The sequence below is a fragment of the Eretmochelys imbricata genome, chromosome 4 (genome assembly GCF_965152235.1).
Source record: "Eretmochelys imbricata isolate rEreImb1 chromosome 4, rEreImb1.hap1, whole genome shotgun sequence".
In the NCBI taxonomy this organism is placed as follows: Eukaryota; Metazoa; Chordata; order Testudines; family Cheloniidae; genus Eretmochelys; species Eretmochelys imbricata.
The window spans coordinates 66,615,684-66,633,337 of NC_135575.1; the positions used below are offsets into that span (position 1 = coordinate 66,615,684).

At 39.6% G+C, this 17,654-nt stretch overlaps 1 protein-coding gene across 2 annotated transcripts in view; it reads left to right on the plus strand.

The window, feature by feature from the left end:
• The window catches only part of RAPGEF2 (Rap guanine nucleotide exchange factor 2), a 293,855-nt gene that overhangs the window by 95,711 nt on the left and 180,490 nt on the right, over positions 1-17,654 (plus strand). For both annotated transcript variants that reach the window (XM_077814491.1, XM_077814492.1), the window contains exon 2: positions 8,033-8,103. In XM_077814491.1, the coding sequence (XP_077670617.1) occupies positions 8,033-8,103 (71 nt within the window). The remainder of the gene's footprint in view (positions 1-8,032; positions 8,104-17,654) is intronic.

The window sequence follows — 17,654 nt, forward strand, 5'->3', positions numbered from 1 at the left end:
TTGTATAAAGCACAATGTAGCTGAGTTCAGTAGCTGCTTAACATCAGTAAAATAGGGATTTTGCCCAACTGTTCTGGTCAAATGTTCATAAATGTAGGATGTATTTGCATAATATATTTTTGAAGGACAAAATAAAGCAGTTTTACTGAGAGTTATAGTCCTTAATATTTTGGCAGTTATGTATGGAATATCAAAATTAATAGGTTTTTATAGTCATTGTTTACACTGTTGTTTTATAAAATGACTTCTGTAACTTCAGTATAATTCAGAGTTTGTGGCGCTCCTGTGCCTTTTGTGAATACATAATGTTAAAAAGGCTGCTACACAAATATTTGAAAAGGAATTTTTAAACAAATATCTCATGGATAAAAAGATGAGTTAATGGACACTTACGTGAAAGTATTTAAAGTTTGTACTTCCCTCTATCCTCTGGACCACAGAAATTGGAGCTCTAGCATTTTCTGAGCTAAGTGGAAAACTTTCTGAGATAGCAGCTGGCTCTCTGAATGCTCTGAGCCTGTTGCCTCCTGGTGAAACGAGAAAATTGACTGAATTTCTGAGAGACCAGTTGGGTGAGCTAATAGCTTTTTCTTGGACCAGCTTCTGTTGGTGGAAGGGACCAACTTTTAAGCTTCAGAGTTGTCCTTCAAGTCTGGGAACCAGAGTGTCTGAGTTACACACAAGTTGGACAAAGTGTGTGTTTGTTAAATGTAAAGTTGTTGCAGGTGAGGAGGGATAGCTCAGTGGTTTGAGCATTGGCCTGCTAAACCCAGGGTTGTGAGTTCAATCCTTGAGGGGGCCATTTAGGGATCTGGGGCAAAAATTGGGGATTGGTCCTGCTTTGAGCAGGGGGTTGGACTAGATGACCTCCTGAGGTCCCTTCCAACCCTGATATTCTATGATTCTATGAAAATGGATAAGTGGGTGATATGGTTAGGGTCGATTTCTGAGTGTTGTACGTTATCTTGTAGATTTTTTGAGGCAGGCAGTGATGCAGTAATAGTGAGGAATGCTGGTGTGTAGGGAGATCATCTCCATGGTGGCAAGCATGATGTTTTGGGGGAGGCTGTTGTTGCAGAGTTTCTGGATGAAGTTGGTAGAGTCTTGGAGGAAGCTGGCCTTTTGTGTGGTGAGTGGTTTGAGGATGGCTTCTGAGCTTTGGTATTCCTTCAGTAAGAGTGCATGATGGGTCTGCCTGGGTTTCCTTGTTTGGGTATCTTGGGGAGCATGTAGAAGTTGTGGGGGATGAGGTTGTAGTGTTTTTCTGGGAAGAGTTTGGGGAAGGATTTGATGGTATCCTTAAATTCCTGGGTGAACTGTGGTGTGGGGTTATCTTTGAGTTCATAGATATTTAGGTCAGAAGGGACCATTATGATCATCTAGTCTGACCTCCTGCACGACGCAGGCCACAGAATTTCACCCACCACTCCTACAAAAAAACCCCTCACACCTATATCTGTGCTATTGAAGTCCTCAGATCGTAGTTTAAAGACTTCAAGGAGCAGAGAATCCTCCAGCAAGTGACCCGTGCCCCATGCTACAGAGGAAGGCGAAAAACCTCCAGGGCCTCTTCCAGTCTGCCCTGGAGGAAAATTCCTTCCTGACCCCAAATATGGCGATCAGCTAAACCCTGAGCATATGGGCAAGATTTATCAGCCAGATACTACAGAAAATTCTTTCCTGGGTAACTCGGATCTCACCCCATCTAATAGCCCATCACAGGCCATTGGGCCTATTTACCATGAATATTAATTACCAAAACCATGTTATCCTATCATACCATCTCCTCCATAAACTTATCTAGTTTAATCTTAAAGCCAGATAGATCTTTTGCCCCCACTGCTTCCCTTGGAAGGCTATTCCAAAACTTCACTCCTCTGATGGTTAAAAACCTTCGTCTAATTTCTAGTCTAAATTTCCTAGTGACCAGTTTATATCCATTTGTTCTTGTGTCCACGTTGGTACTGAGCTTAAATAATTCCTCTCCCTCTCTGTTATTAATCCCTCTGATATATTTATAGAGAGCAATCATATCTCCCCTCAACCTTCTTTTAGTTAGGCTAAACAAGCCAAGCTCCTTGAGTCTGCTTTCATAAGACAAGTTTTCCATTCCTCGGATCATCCTAGTAGCCCTTCTGTGTACCTGTTCCAGTTTGAATTCATCCTTCTTAAACATGGGAGACCAGAACTGCACACAGTATTCCAGGTGAGGTCTCACTAGTGCCTTGTATAATGGTACTAAAACCTCCTTATCCCTACTGGAAATACCTCTCCTGATGCATCCCAAGACCGCATTAGCTTTTTTCACAGCCATATCACATTGGTGGCTCATAGTCATCCTATGATCAACCAATACTCCAAGGTCCTTTTCCTCCTCCGTTACTTCTAATTGATGCGTCCCTAGCTTATAACTAAAATTCTTGTTATTAATCCCTAAATGCATGACCTTACACTTCTCACTATTAAATTTCATCCTATTACTATTACTCCAGTTTACAAGGTCATCCAGATCCTCCTGTAGGGTATCCCTGTCCTTCTCTAAATTGGCAATACCTCCCAGCTTTGTATCATCCGCAACTTTATTAGCACACTCCCACTTTTTGTGCCAAGGTCAGTAATAAAAAGATTAAATAAGATTGGTCCCAAAACCGATCCTTGAGGAACTCCACTGGTAACCTCCCTCCAGCCTGACAGTTCACCTTTCAATAGGACCCGTTGTAGTCTCCCCTTTAACCAATTCCTTATCCACCTTTCAATTTTCCTATTGATCCCCATCTTATCCAATTTAACTAATAATTCCCCATGTGGCACGGTATCAAATGCCTTACTAAAATCTAGGTAAATTAGATCCACTGTGTTTTCTTTGCCTAAAAAATCTGTTACTTTCTCAAAGAAGGAGATCCGGTTGGTTTGGCACGATCTACCTTTTGTAAAACCATGTTGTATTTTGTGCCATTTACCATTGACTTCAATGTCCTTAACTACCTTCTCCTTCAAATTTTTTTCCAAGACCTTGCATACTACAGATGTCAAACTAACAGGCCTATAATTACCCGGATCACCTTTTTTCCCTTTCTTAAAAATAGGAACTATGTTAGCAATTCTCCAATCATACGGTACAACCCCTGAGTTTACAGATTCATTAAAAATTCTTGCTAAAGGGCTTGCAATTTCTTGTGCCAATTCCTTTAATATTCTTGGATGAAGATTATCTGGGCCCCCCCGATTTAGTCCCATTAAGCTGTTGAGTTTCGCTTCTACCTCAAATATGGTGATGTCTACCTCCATATCCTCATATCCTCATTCCCCTTTGTCATACCATTATCCCTAAGATCCTCTTTAGTCTTATTAAAGACTGAGGCAAAGTATTTGTTTAGATATTGGGCCATGCCTAGATTATCCTCGACCTCCACTCCATCCTCAGTGTTTAGCGGTCCCACTTCTTCTTTCTTTGTTTTCTTCTCATTTATATGACCATAGAACTTTTACTATTGGTTTTAGTTCTTTATAGTAGGTGCAAAAATGAGGAGTCCGGTGGCACCTTGAAGACTAACAGATTTATTTGGGCATAAGCTTTCATGGGTAAGAATCCATGGAGTCAGGGTGTTGTCTGCTAGCCTTCATGACACAGTCATCACACTTAAGGACTGCAATGACACTCCCTCTGTCTGCTGATTTGATTGCTGTCTGGTGATTGAATTTCAGGGACTGTATAGTTATCCTCTCTTGTTGGTGAGAGATTGTGGTGGATATAATGTTCAATGAGGATTTTACAGTTAACTTTTTCCTGAATTTTTAAAGTTATAACTGAGTTTTTCTCCTGTTAGCACTGCAGTGTTCCAAACCACACACAAGTGTACACAGTATATATTGTAAAAGCAGCAAAGACTCCTGTGGCACCTTATAGACGAACAGACGAGCATGAGCTTTCATGGGTGAATGCCCACTTCGTTGGAACGTTTGTTCATCTATACGGTGCCACAGGACTCTTTTCAGAGTAACAGCCATGTTAGTCTGTATTCGCAAAAAGAAAAGGAGTACTTGTGGCACCTTAGAGACTAACCAATTTATTTGAGCATAAGCTTTCGTGAGCTATAGCTCACTTCATAACGCCACAGTATGCATCCGATGAAGTGAGCTGTAGCTCACGAAAGCTTATGCTCAAATAAATTGGTTAGTCTCTAAGGTGCTACAGGACTCTTTGCCGCTTTTACAGATCCAGACTAACACTGCTATCCCTCTGAAGCTTGACAGTATATATTGGCAACAGATATAAATGAATTCAGCCTCATGTCTGGCTCTGCTGCATCATTCCATAAATTGTAGCATTCTATGGGTTTAACAGAGCTTGACAAGTTAAGGGAGAATATTGTGAAAAGATTTTGCTTTTTTTTACTTTATTTTCTTTGTGAATGCCAGGGGGAGCTCTTTCCTATTAGCAGCTTCGTTCTCTTGAAAGACACTGCTTGTAAAATAGGTTACAGCAGTGTTGCAAGGAATTGGTCATGCAATGGTGTTAAATCAAGCATCAGCTGAAATTCGTGTTCAATAGTTTGTTTTGTTTTCATAGGATTCTGCTGCTTGGATGTACTGGCTATTTCATTCCTGCTTGTTTTTCACATGCCAAAATATAGACAATTTTCAGACCCCTGATTGTGGGCTGTCTCCATATTTTTCTCGCCTTTTTGCCCCAGGCAGCAGCCATCGTGGTGCCATGTAAATATGGCTTCTGCACCATCAAGTACAAATTTGTGAAGCAGAAATCCACCCCCCCAAGCCCACAAATAAATGAGAAATTAGAAGGATTGAGCACTAAATCCATTCCTTTACTTGTAAAGTGAGCAAATTTACTATTGAAATTGCAGAGACAAATATTTGGAACTTCCCCTTCATGCTATATATTCCTCAAGTTTAGGTTCGCACTTAAACGTCAGTGTTTTTCAGTTTATTCTTTCAACAATCTATCAGCCTGCATTTTTTTCTTCGGCTATGCAATGCTGACCTTTATAGCCTCTTTGGACCCTTGTTGTTTTTGTGTAAATCTGTTTAATCTCTTACTATGCACAAAGTACCTTCAGAATGTGGTAGGCATTGGTGCTCTAAATATAAATTTACCCTTTAAAATCTCTATCTCACTCCAGTTGTCTTTTTTCCTTTTTTGGAAAGGAACTACCATCCAGTAAGTATTAACAATTCTGATTTTGATTTGGTGAATACCTAAGTAAAATTCTGCTTTTAAAAGGTCATCCACCTTTTAAAAAAAATCTTAATTTTAATCTATTGTGATGGCTTTAATACAGGTCTTGACTTTGACCTTTAGTTAAAATATGATTCTTGGAATATCTCTGAATTGTGTGAAGAGATTTCTGTTTCAATCTTAATTTATTATGACACATCTTGTCAGCACATAATTTTAATGTTAGTTTCTGCTAGGAGCTTGTTGGGGTTGGGAGAGAAGATGAAGTTGGTGGCCAAACATCCATTCTCATGGACCTCTCAGAAGCATTTGACCATGAGGTACTGGTGATCCCAATTGAGAAAGGTGGCAGTGGTCCAGATGAATGTGCCAAACTGCTCTGAGTCCCACCCAAAGGGCAGTAAATGGAAACTGGACATGTAGCACTAGATTCTTCACTTGTGGAGTTTCACAAAGTTCAGGTTTCAGAGTAGCAGCCGTGTTAGTCTGTATTCGCAAAAAGAAAAGGAGTACTTGTGGCACCTTAGAGACTAACCAATTTATCTGAGCATAAGCTTTCGTGAGCTACAGCTCACTTCATCAGGTGCATTCAAGGTTCAGTAGCTCTTTAGTATTCAGCATCTGCATGCAGCCACTAGGTGAACTGACGACATGGACTCAAGTGCCAGCAGGATATAGATGAGAGACAGCTCTACTTATCTTTCAGCATATACGATCATACTGCTACCACAAAGATGGTCCATAGCTTAGATGAGATCCAGCTCATAGATGGAGAGCAGCTGGTGGAAGCTCAACCCAAGCAAGGCAGAGATTATGCTGGGGGCAGAAGAAAGTCCTCTGGTTGACCTGAGAATCTATCCCATCCTGGTGGATGATGACCTGGCCTCAGTTATGCACTTTCATCAACTCCCATCTGGATTGTAGCAATGCAGTACACCTAGCCATGAAGCCATCAGTCTGTAGAAAACTCTAGCTGCTACAGAATGCTGCAACTCATCTCCTCAGCAACATGGGCTACTGTGAGCACATCAATCCTGTTCTGTCTCTGCAGTGGCTTTCTGTAGAATATTGAATCAAGTTTAAGGTCCCAGCGTTTTATCTTAAAATTGTTCAGTGACCTGGGCACAGCATATCTAAAAGATGACCTAAAACTCTGGGATGAAGACTCTGGTAAACAGCTCTTCTCCTTAGGCACAATGGAACTGGTTGCCATAAGGGCAAAAGCTAATCTTTTGCAGGAGGCAGACCTTTCCCAGGGCAGTCCAAGACCGGAACAAGCTCCCACAGGAACTAAGGACCATCAAAAACCTTGCATTTTCTACTCCAGGTGCAAGGCATATTTCTTCAACCTTGCATTCTCAAAAATATATAGCAGGATGTACATCAATTTTTTTTAAGAAAGAAACCCAAAACCAAACCAACAAGAACAAAAATGTCCCCACATTACATATTGATGGCTTATCACCTGTTTAACATAGTTTTTTGCAATGGGCTAGCTGGGTATGTGGTTTTGATGTTGACTGATTCTCAACTGTCTACTTTAGAAAAGAAATCTTACTTTTGCATTTCCTTTCTATAGTTGAAGTCATGTCTGCCACAACCTCAGGTAGCAAGCTTCTGTTGTGGTTTTCTTAAGAAGAGTAGACAAGTGATTGTCCCCTATGACTAAGTTCCATTTAAAAAGTGGACAGTTACAACAATATCAAACCCTCCACCATAGTTAAATAGTGCCAGCTGTGGCATGGAATGAGCCTGAATGAAGTGTCCTTGGGTGTACTGTTTTTTAGAGGATGACGATTAGGATATGATACAAATTCTGTAACTTCAGGCTGGTATTCCCGTAATTAAATCTTGGCACGTTTAGTAGCTTTTTATCTTCTTAAACATTACTATTTTAGTGAATTGGATATCTGAGGGCTATGGTAATTCATTTGGTTGATCATCTCATTGCCCTGGCTTTCAAGCTTTCTCATGTAATTAGGATTGTAACTGTGCTTTCTCATATAGTAGTGTTTATTTTTAGAAACACTGAGAAGTGTGTTGGGATGGAAAGAAGATTATCGGGCATGAGGTTAACATTTTTTTTTTTAAGTGTTGATTTTTTCCCCTCAGTAAAAAAACTCAGGATATGTCTACACTACAGCTTATGCCAGCAGAAATTATGTTGCTTGGGATGTGAATAAACCACCCCTGTGAGGGACATAAGTTACAGTGACATAAGCGGCAGTGTGGGCAGCTTCTCCTGTTGACATAGCTTCTGCTGTTCATGGAGGTGATTTTATTATGCTGACAGGAGAGCTCTCTCCTATCGGCATAGAGTGTCTTTACCAGATATCTGGAGTTGCGCTGCAGTTTTGTACGTGTAGACATACCCTCCGTTGTAGATACTGAGTTTCCCTGAGCTTGCTTTCACAGAAGAAATGAAGGTCCTAAAATACCTTAATAGAAGGAAGCGGAGGAATTGTGATGTTAATTGAATTGTTAAATAAAACAGCCAACTAAAATCATGGGCCAGACTTCTGTCTTTATAGTCAAATCAAACACAAGAAGAACCACAGCAAAAACATAAGGATTTTCTTTTTGTTTATACTTTTAGTGACGTTGAAAGCATACTTGTGTATAACATTCCATTAGAAGTTTCTGGTATGTAAATGCAGAACACTAACAAAACTCTCACGCTCTGCCTAATGTAAACATTGACTATTTGGAACATGTATTAGTAATATTTCGAGCAAACTCAGTAGAAGACTGTTGGGAGCTCTGTGAAGATGGTAACAATTTTAATAGCTTACACCGATACAAGAAGCATAATAAATGTTTTCTATCTGTTTGCAGGATTTGGAGATAGTGTATTCCTATTTACATGGAATGGAAGCCTTGTCTAATCTGAGGGAACACCAACTCAGGTATGGTATTTTAACGCTAATATTATGCTATTTATGTGCTAAAGAGGCATCTGTTAGTTGTGAATTAGAAAATATTTTTTTACCCAGATATCATGGTGATAAATATCTTCATACTTGTAATAATACTTGATTTCTTTTATCTTATAAACTTGGCAGTAATATTTAGTAAATTAAAAATCTGCATTATCAGCACAATCAGCTGTAAATGTAGAGTTTTTAAAACCAGAGTAATAAACTTTTGTAGAAGATTGGTTGCTAGATTTTTTTCACCACTCATGTATTTTAGTTAAATAAATTCAGTTTATATGAAATATTTCAGTGAATAATTTTAGATTAAATACTTCCAGAAATTTTAACTTGTATTAGAGGCAGAGCTGGCAGTGCCAACTATAGCTAAGGTTGTCTAATGCTTTCTATTTTAAGACCCTGTTCTCAGTTGGCTGTAACTTTGCCAAACTTTAAACTGTTTCGGATGAAATTTTCCATGCTATCTGTCTCAGGTTGAATTTTTATGGACTGCTTCAGCCAAAATGGTTGAACTGCTTCTGAGAATAAAGTTGAGGAAACAAATAAGCTTTTTCCTAATGTTACACTCCTACAGCTATTTTAGGAACCTGTAAGCACTTCCATGTTTTTGAGAAGGGACTTGAAATTCCATGGGGGTTGCCTTGTTTTTAGAGAGGTACAATTTGCTATCCCCATTAAAATCTACCCAAATTTGGCTAACTTAAGTCTCTGAAAATAATTGTTTGTATATGATGAGGACTGATTTGTTAGAAAATGTCAGCAAAGTTCTGTGAACATTGTCTCCTCTGAGTATGCTCCACCTGAACAGAGCTCTGTGTTAACCACACTGCATGAGCTCCAACTTGTGTCTGGACAGAGCTTTTCATGCAGTTGGTTCTGGCTGCAGAGGACCTCTTTACTTCTGGGGCAATTCTATGCCAAAAAAAAAATTCAGTGCAAAGTATTTTAAAATTCTGCAAATTTTAGTTGTCAAAATAACACTCCATAATCAGGCCAGTTTCAATTATTTTGGTAATTTATTTCAAAATACCTGTCAGCAAGTATGTCTGTAACAATACAGACACACACAAAAATACCCCAAGGAGTAGAGAGTTAAGGAAACCCCTATGACAACCCAGTTCCTGTCCTGCAGCATGTAAGTCGCTGTCAGCTATATCTGTGTGTGCTGCAAACAAGCCAACCACACCTTGGCTCTTACTACAAAGTGACTCCAACACACTCCCAGTCCCAGATTTTTCCCAGAAACGTATGTCCTATACAGGTCTTCCCTCTCCTGGTCAATACAAATATGTTAAGTCTGTTGTTCCTTAAAGGCAATAATATGCACATATCTTGTTACCCCAAATGGAGTTACCCCCACACTTGAACTTGAACACACTGGGTTAGATAAAATAATAAAACAGATTGTACAAGTGAGTACAAGTAATCAGACATGAAAGTCAGAAATGTTTACAAGAAAAATAAAGATTACTAGTATCTACTTAAGCAACGAAAACTTTCTCATCACAAGCTCTAGCAGCTGACCAAACTCTCAGGTCAGGACCCCTCCCCTAGAGTCCAACAGCTACTTCCTTTGTCTCTTCAGGTGCAGTGAATAAGATGGGCAAGGGGGGGCGGAGAGAGGAGTGTTTTGCGGTGTCTGCCCCTTCTTTTTGTAGTCCTGTCCCACTTTGAGAAGCATTTCCAGCTGGGAGCAAGGTGACAAGCAATCTGTGCAGAAGGAAACTGGTTCTTTGCCAAAATGTAGAGTTTTGCCCTTGACCCCTTTCCTGCCAAAGAATGGCCACTAAGCAGGTAATGCTCCATTGGCCTAGTTGACACCTGGCTGAGGCGTCAGCTTGCCCTTTGTCTCTGAGGAACTGGTTTGGCCACTCCCCAGGTTTATCTGAGAAACATACAGTAGAACCTCAGGGTTACGAACACCAGAGTTATGAATTTACCAGTCAACCACATGCTGCATTTGGAACTGGAAGTAAGCAATCAGGCTGCAGCAGAGATGGAAAAAAAAAAAAGAAGCAAATACTGTACAGTACTATGCTAAATGTAAACTACTAAAAAAAGGGAAAGCAACGTTTTCCTTCGTCAAAGTGAAGTTTGAAAGCTGTATTAACTCAATATTCAGTTGTAAACTTCTGAAAGAACAACCATAACATTTTGTTCAGAGTTAAACATCTCAGAGTTACAGCCTGCATTCCTGAGGTGTTTGTAACTCTGAGGTTCTACTGTACTTTTAGTTACGATTTCAGCTTGTTTATAACTTCATATATAATGCTGCTGCGTGCATTTTGCCATGATATCATTGATCAGCAAATTGAGTTTTCAAATGATACTTTACAAGGCATACTTCGTACAAACATTATAACAGTGTATAGGGTGTGAACACAGGTATATTCTATCATATTCAGAAGTTAGAAAATGCTACAGCTGTATTTGCCCTTGCAACATTAATTTGGCCCCCTGCTCTGTATGTATTATGATACAGTCTTTAATTGCATGATCACAAACTGTTTTTCTATAGGACCCCTGCCTCATTCACTTCCCGCAACGGACTGTGTGCTGGGAATGAATCACTTGTGTAGTCAGCGAGGTTATTGTCTATATTGTCCTGCCTCATTTGTTTCTGAAGTTGCGAAGTGTGTGGTGAGTGATGCAGGAGCATGCATGGGAGAAAAGGGTGAGATGATCTCGTGGCTAAGGCAGTTGAATACTGCGTTGGAGAATGATTTTATCCCTACTTGTGCCACAAAGCTCCTGTGTGAGCAAGTCACTTAAACCAAACTTTTTGTAGGCGGTCACTAAGGGCATGGCTACACCGGAAACTTCGAAGTGCTGCTGTGGGAGTGCTCCCGTGTCAACGCTTTGAAGTGCGAGTGTGGTTGCGCGCGAGCGCTGGGAGAGAGGTCTCCCAGTGCTCGTGGTAATCCACCTCCACGAGGGGATTAGCTTGTCCACACTAGCACTTTAAAGCGCTCAGACTTGTGGCACTCAGGGGGGTGATTTTTCACACCCCTGAGCCAGCAAGTTAGAGCACTATAAAATGTAAGTGTAGACAAGCCCTAAGGGTATGTCTGCACTGCCTTTTGGAGGACTCTTCAAGTCTGTGTGCTAAAAATAGCTGTTTGGATGTTGCAGCACTAGATTCTAAACTTAATTAAAACTGAATTGCTGGCGACATGATTTCTTATAACTGATGTGTATAGTTTGACATGAGTAGTGTTACTACTGCTATTCTGTAAAAATCACATGGTTTGAGTAGTGTTAGCAAAGGGCGGCCTGAAGCAAAGCTAGGAGTCCTTGGCCACTATAGGAGCAATTATAATACCACTTTCCATCATATTTAAATACCTGTTCATTTGCAAGTGCAATACATCATCTTTAGTTTTAATTGAAAAAAAGTGTCAAGAGAATTGAGCACTTCTGAAAATAAATGTTTTAATAAAAATAATTTACGTTAACATAAGTTATAGGTGAAGACAAGGCTGGATTTCCAGTTAGGCACGAGACTAGAGGTGCTGGTGTTCTAGGGGTGCCTAAAAGTTAAAAAGTATTTAAATTATTTTTTATATTTCTTGTTTAATTTTTTATGGAAAACTATGAAGGTCAGCTATAGGCGGACGGGGGAAGAGGGGTGCTGAAGATGCTGTGCCTAGGGGTATGTAAAGTGTAAATCCTGCCCTGGGTGAAGAGGTGTTCGAGGATATAGCGGTACCATACTGTGAAGGGTTAAGTTAGTGGCAATCTAGAAATTGGTTAAACACTTCTAAATTTTTTTAAATATTTCCTGATGTGTCCATAGAATATAATGCCAACTAGGAAAAAATATTCAAGGATTTATTTAAATCAGGTCAGTTACATGCATGTAACCTCAAATCTTCCCACTTTTTTACTAATTGTATAAAAGAGGCCACATTTTATTTATTTTTTCGTAAAATAATTTATAATATAGTATACTAGTGGCTCATGTTCTATGTGTATCTCCTATTGCTTTCTCCCACTCTTGCTGGGGGTGCTTTTTGCCCACATTTTAAACATTTGGACTGGTTGCTACAGAATTGAAAGTGTTATGCATATAAGTGTCTTTCACTGTTACAGTAACTCCTCACTTAACGTGGTAGTTATGTTCCTGAAAAATGCTACTTTAAGCAAAACGATGTTAAGCAAATCCAATTTCCTCATAAGAATTAATGTAAATGTGGTGGTGGTGGGGATGGGGGGAATTTTTTCCGCCAGACAAAGCAAACACACACACAGAGTATAAGTTTTAAACAAACAATTTAATACTGTACACAGCAATGATTATTGTGAAGCTTGGTTAAGATGGTGGAGTCAGAGGGTGGGATATTTCCTAGGGAATGCCTTACTGCTAAATGATGAACTAGCACTCAGCTGAGCCCTCAAGGGTTAACACATTTTTGTTAATGTAGCCTCACACTCTACAAGGAAGAATGAATGGAGGAAGGAGACACAGCATGGCAGAGAGAGACAGAGACACCTGTGTTTGTGTGTGAGAGTGAGAGACAGACACACACACACCTTGCCTCTTTAAGTACTCTGACCCCATTCTTAGTACACTGCCTTTTAAAGTAGATCAGCAAGATGAGACAGCAGCTGCTGTCAGCAAGCTCCCTCCATCCTGAGCCCTGTTGTGTCACCCCTCCTGCTCTGTGGAGATAAGGTACAGGAGCGGGGGGCAGGGGACACCCTGACATTAGCACTCCTTTCCCCCCCACCTCTGCACAGCAAGCAGGAGGCTTGGGGAGCAGCTCCAAGGCAGAGGGCAGGAGCAGCACACGGCAGTGGCGGGAGGAACAGCTGAATTGCCTGGCAATTGATAGCCCGCTGCGCGCTGCCACACAGGGAACTTAGGGGAGTGGGGAGCTGATAGGGGGCTGGCGGCCCACCCTGGTTCCAAGCCCCCACCAGCTAGCTCGAACGGGCTGCTCTTCTTGCAAGCAGTGGACAAAGCAGGCAGCTGCCAAACAATGTTATAAGGGAGCATTGTGCAACTTTAAACATTTCATGTTCTCTAATTGATCAGCAATGAAACGTTAACCGGGACAACTTTAAGTGAGGAGTTACTGTACGTGGTCCTGAGTAAAATTAGTGCACAATCTTAATTAGTCCTATACCATCATAATCACTGCAGTAGGTGATGCTGTTCTGGTTCTGATAGTCTTATGAACTTTAGAGAGAAGTAGGGGTGGCCAACTTTCTCATTTATGAAAACCAGACACTGCGCGCTGGTACCTGCTCCGCCTCTTCCCCTGAGGCCCCATCCCTTGTTCCACTTCTTTCCCTTGAGGCCCTGCTCCCACTCCTCTTCTCTCCCCACCCCGTCCCTGGCTGTTCTCTCTCTTACTCTCCCTCTGCCAGCTGAGCCCGGCTCTAGGGATGGGGGAGGGGGCGACTGGGGCAGGATGTTGGAGAGAGAGCCGGGCTCCAGGAGTGGGGTGACTGGGGCAGGGCTGGGGAGGGAGAGCTTTTATGTTTCAGTATTAATGCAGCAGTGGTACTATCAAGTAAAGTTTATGTGGTTGGTTTATTTGACATTCAATTTCCTTAAATTAATATTTCAATTTTGTAAAAACATTAGATTTTTAATAGAGAATAAATAATTACTATGTTACAGTGCAAAAACTAGCATAGAGGGGCAAGCCAAATTACTTTTGTTACCTTTTTTAATGCATTGAATTAACTTTGACACAAATCAGATCTATGGTCTGGATGCTTTAGTCTATAGACTGTTACTTTGTCCTTCACATGTCATTTTATGCAGTTTTATCCAAGTATTGATTTTTTTTTCTCCAAGAGCAGTCAGAATATATTTTGCAACTTGTATGTAGGTACAGAATTCACTTCACTTTGTTGGAAAGTGAGCTTTGATCACTCACAAACTGTTGCAGTATTAATTATTATGAAATTGTATGTAACATTTTTAGCGCACTTATTCATGTTTGAGAATACTAGGCTTAAATTGACCTTATAACTTGTAAACAAAGATCATCGTGGCCTGATACATTGATGCATGGCTTTGGCTTGTAAATTGGAATTAAGTCAAGAGATTCTTTCTAAGGAATGTGTGGAACTTGTCCTGTTAACTTTATTAACACAGAGAATTCCTAGTAGAGAGCTTCTGTTTACAATACCATACATAGAAAAGGCTGACTTCATCCAGATTCAGGTTTATAGCATTTTCCAGGATAGTAACACTCTTTTTGTGCCTGTTAGTTTGTAAACCATTTTTGGAGATGAATTGTTTTTGTGGATTTTTTTAAACAGCAAACTTTTCTTCTAAAATAGCTTTGTTCACTACTGAAAAATACTATCTTAAAGTTTTGGGTTTTTTGAGGTTGGTTTTGGTTCTGAACTTGGTTGATTAAATTATGTTGTGATGTAGGAGATAGATGTAACATTCAAATAAATATCAGCACACCCACAGTACTGGTCAGAAACTTCATATATAGGAAGGAAGTAATCAACTGCCTATTATGAAAGAGCTTTAATTATATTAATTATAACAAAACACATACATTTGTTACTGGAAACACTGTACCGGCTTTTGCAAGAGGATTGTGTTACTTGTTTATCTACTGAAAATTCAGCCATACTGCTACTACGGAAGGGTGAATTTGTCTGACTAAAGGAGGAATGGATTTCAACCTTTGCACCACACTCAAATCAAAGTTGAATTTACGTGCTAGTAAAATTGCACTGTCACTGAGAAACCAGAGTCTCCTATAATTCCTTAATCCCAGCCTGCGCATCACACAGAACTCTGCTAGCAGAGCAGAGGCTAGAGAAGAACTTATCAGTTTCCTTTATTAATATTTCATGTTTTTTAAACCTTAGCTCCAGAAGTAGTGATTTTCCTATTCTGTATCTTCTCTTGGTTTCTCTATTCTGCAGATTGATTTATGACAAGTAAGACCAAGAGGCTCAATAACTGAAGATTGAGATCCTAGAACTAAGGGCAGGCATCTGGCTTTTTTAAGGTTGCAGGATCTTCTCATGGAAAGCCATGTGATACAGTGGACAATATTTCAGCAGTAGGATGTATTAATAAGTAGTTAGGCCCAATAAGCTTCTCATTGCACAAGGAAGCAAAAGTGCCCTTCCAGTGAGTAGAAACTTTTTCTTGATGTAGGAGATGCAGATCAGAGAGGTTCTCAACATCAAAGTGGACTGTTTGGTACAGGAGCGGATAGTCTATTGCCAGGGGAAGGAATGGTCACAGCCCCCTCTGTTCATAAAAAATTCAGAGAAAAATTCAGGCCCTGTCCATCAACAGGAAAAACTCCCTTGTTTTCCCTCACTAGCCAAGGTTGTTAACAATCTATGGTGAGAGAGTGGGTATAGGGGTAATTTTAGTAGAACCAAATTGGCTATTGAGGCCTTGGAGCTAGGAGGGAATAGCAATGGCCGTGGGGAAACCTTGTCACATTTTACAGAAAAATCTAACTGATCCAGGGGCCCAAACCAGTTTCTCCTTCCACTTCTTGGGAAGCCAGGCTGTCAGACTTTTCCCCACTTGCCTGGGGTGCTGGGTGGATTGATTTGAATCATGATTTGAATTACCAAGTGGGACGCCTCAATTTAAATAATCAATTTTAATCAACTTTATTTGTACTTCATTTATTTTCTAAAGAAAGGTGCATTCTCATTGCACCTTTAAAAATCATTAAAACATTTTAAGTAAATGGAGCCTGTGCACTAGATTGGGTACATCTTTTTGCTACTACAAGGGTATACTATAATTGTATACATTTAATTAAGAAATTATGTAACTTAATATTTTCAAATTCTTATTAATGGTGAATTTTGAGTGTTAGAAAATGGTGAATGATATATTGCTTATTTATTAGGTAATTCACTTTTTGCTCATGAGTTTGTCTCAAGCTTCATTAGCATGGCAACTGGAATTTTAACTGAACACACACAACAACATATACAGTTTATTTTTATCAAGCAAAACAACCTCAGTGTTTAGGATACATAAACTTCTCTTGTCAAAACATGTTTCACATTTTTCATCTAAATTAACCAGAGGGATTAACTGTAGTCAGTGAATTAAATTGATTATTTCAGGTTAGCCTAGAAAAAAATTTCAAATATGCCTAAATACAAGTGTCTGCAGATTAAATTCTTAGTCTCATCTCTGTCTCTTGAAAATGAGACAGTCTCCTAAATTACTTAGGCTGAACTGTTGTGATATTTATAAATTTTGACCTCAAAAGTTGGATGTTTTCCCCCGGATCCTGTCTTTACATAGAAAAACAAACTTTAACTCAGCTTTTGATAGAGGCTCCTCAATTCAGCATATTTATTTAAATACTCTAAGAGATTATAATAAATTTAGGCCTTAACATATTTTGAATTAAATTCATATTTCATTTAAAATGTCTGTTTTTAAAGAGAAAAAGCTTATAACTTAAATTAAAATCCGTTTTTTTTTAAAATCAATTTTTAGCCACCCTGGTGGAATGAGGGTTATAGTGCTGGGAAACTTTATCTTGATATGTCATCAGAAGCTAGTGGGTCATCTTCACATAGCAAGATATCTCATTGCAACAGAAGTGATCACACCCCTAGGGACTGAGAATTTCTGCCTGGAATTCAAATATAGTTCCTACTGGTTTAATAAAATATTCACGTTAGCTTCTTAAGCAAATCTCCTTATACTTGTCCATCAAGTAGCCTTTCTATTAGCAGTTTGTTCTGTAAGTATAGAATATGTACTGGGGAGAGGCGGGGGGGGGGGTGGGTGGGGAAATGGTGTAAGACACTGAGCCACAATGCTGTGTGTTTCATGAAGATAAAGTGGTTGTAAGAATCATCACTGATTTCATCACTAAGAGGAAGGTTACCATTCTCAGGACTTAAGAAATTCCCTTACAATTGTTTTGTCTGAAATAAGTGCACCTGAAGGAAAAGTGGCATGTATTGGATGTGAAAGGGGCATTAAGGATTTTCCTGAAGTCTGGAGAGAGGATTTTCCTGCAGGAAAATCTCTTCACCTTTTGTAACTTACTGCCCTTTTGGAATTGGAAACGAGCAAGGGATTTTAATGCTAAAGCTTCAAAATTTCAGCCGAGGGCAGAACTGTCAACATGAGGTACTTTTTTGAGGTATATTTGGCTTGACCTGAAAAAGCAGGTACTGGAAATCTCACAAAAGACGTCTGATCAGTATTGCATATTGCTTTATTTTTCTTAAAATGTGCCTTATATTCTGAACTATCTTACACTGAAATGTGAAATAATACTTAACTCCTCTACAGTGCTTTTCATCAGCAGATCTCAAAGCATGTTATAAAGGAGCTCAATATCATTATCCTCATTTTACAGAGACTAAGCATTTCATGGGAGAGGTTACATCCCACTAATAGTCACGTTAGGTAAACTGAATGAGGAGTTATTTGTGGCACCGTAGAGACGAACACATTTATTTGAGCATAAGCTTTCATGGGCTAAAACCCACTTCATCAGATGCATGCAGTGGAAAATACAGTAGGAAGATATATATAA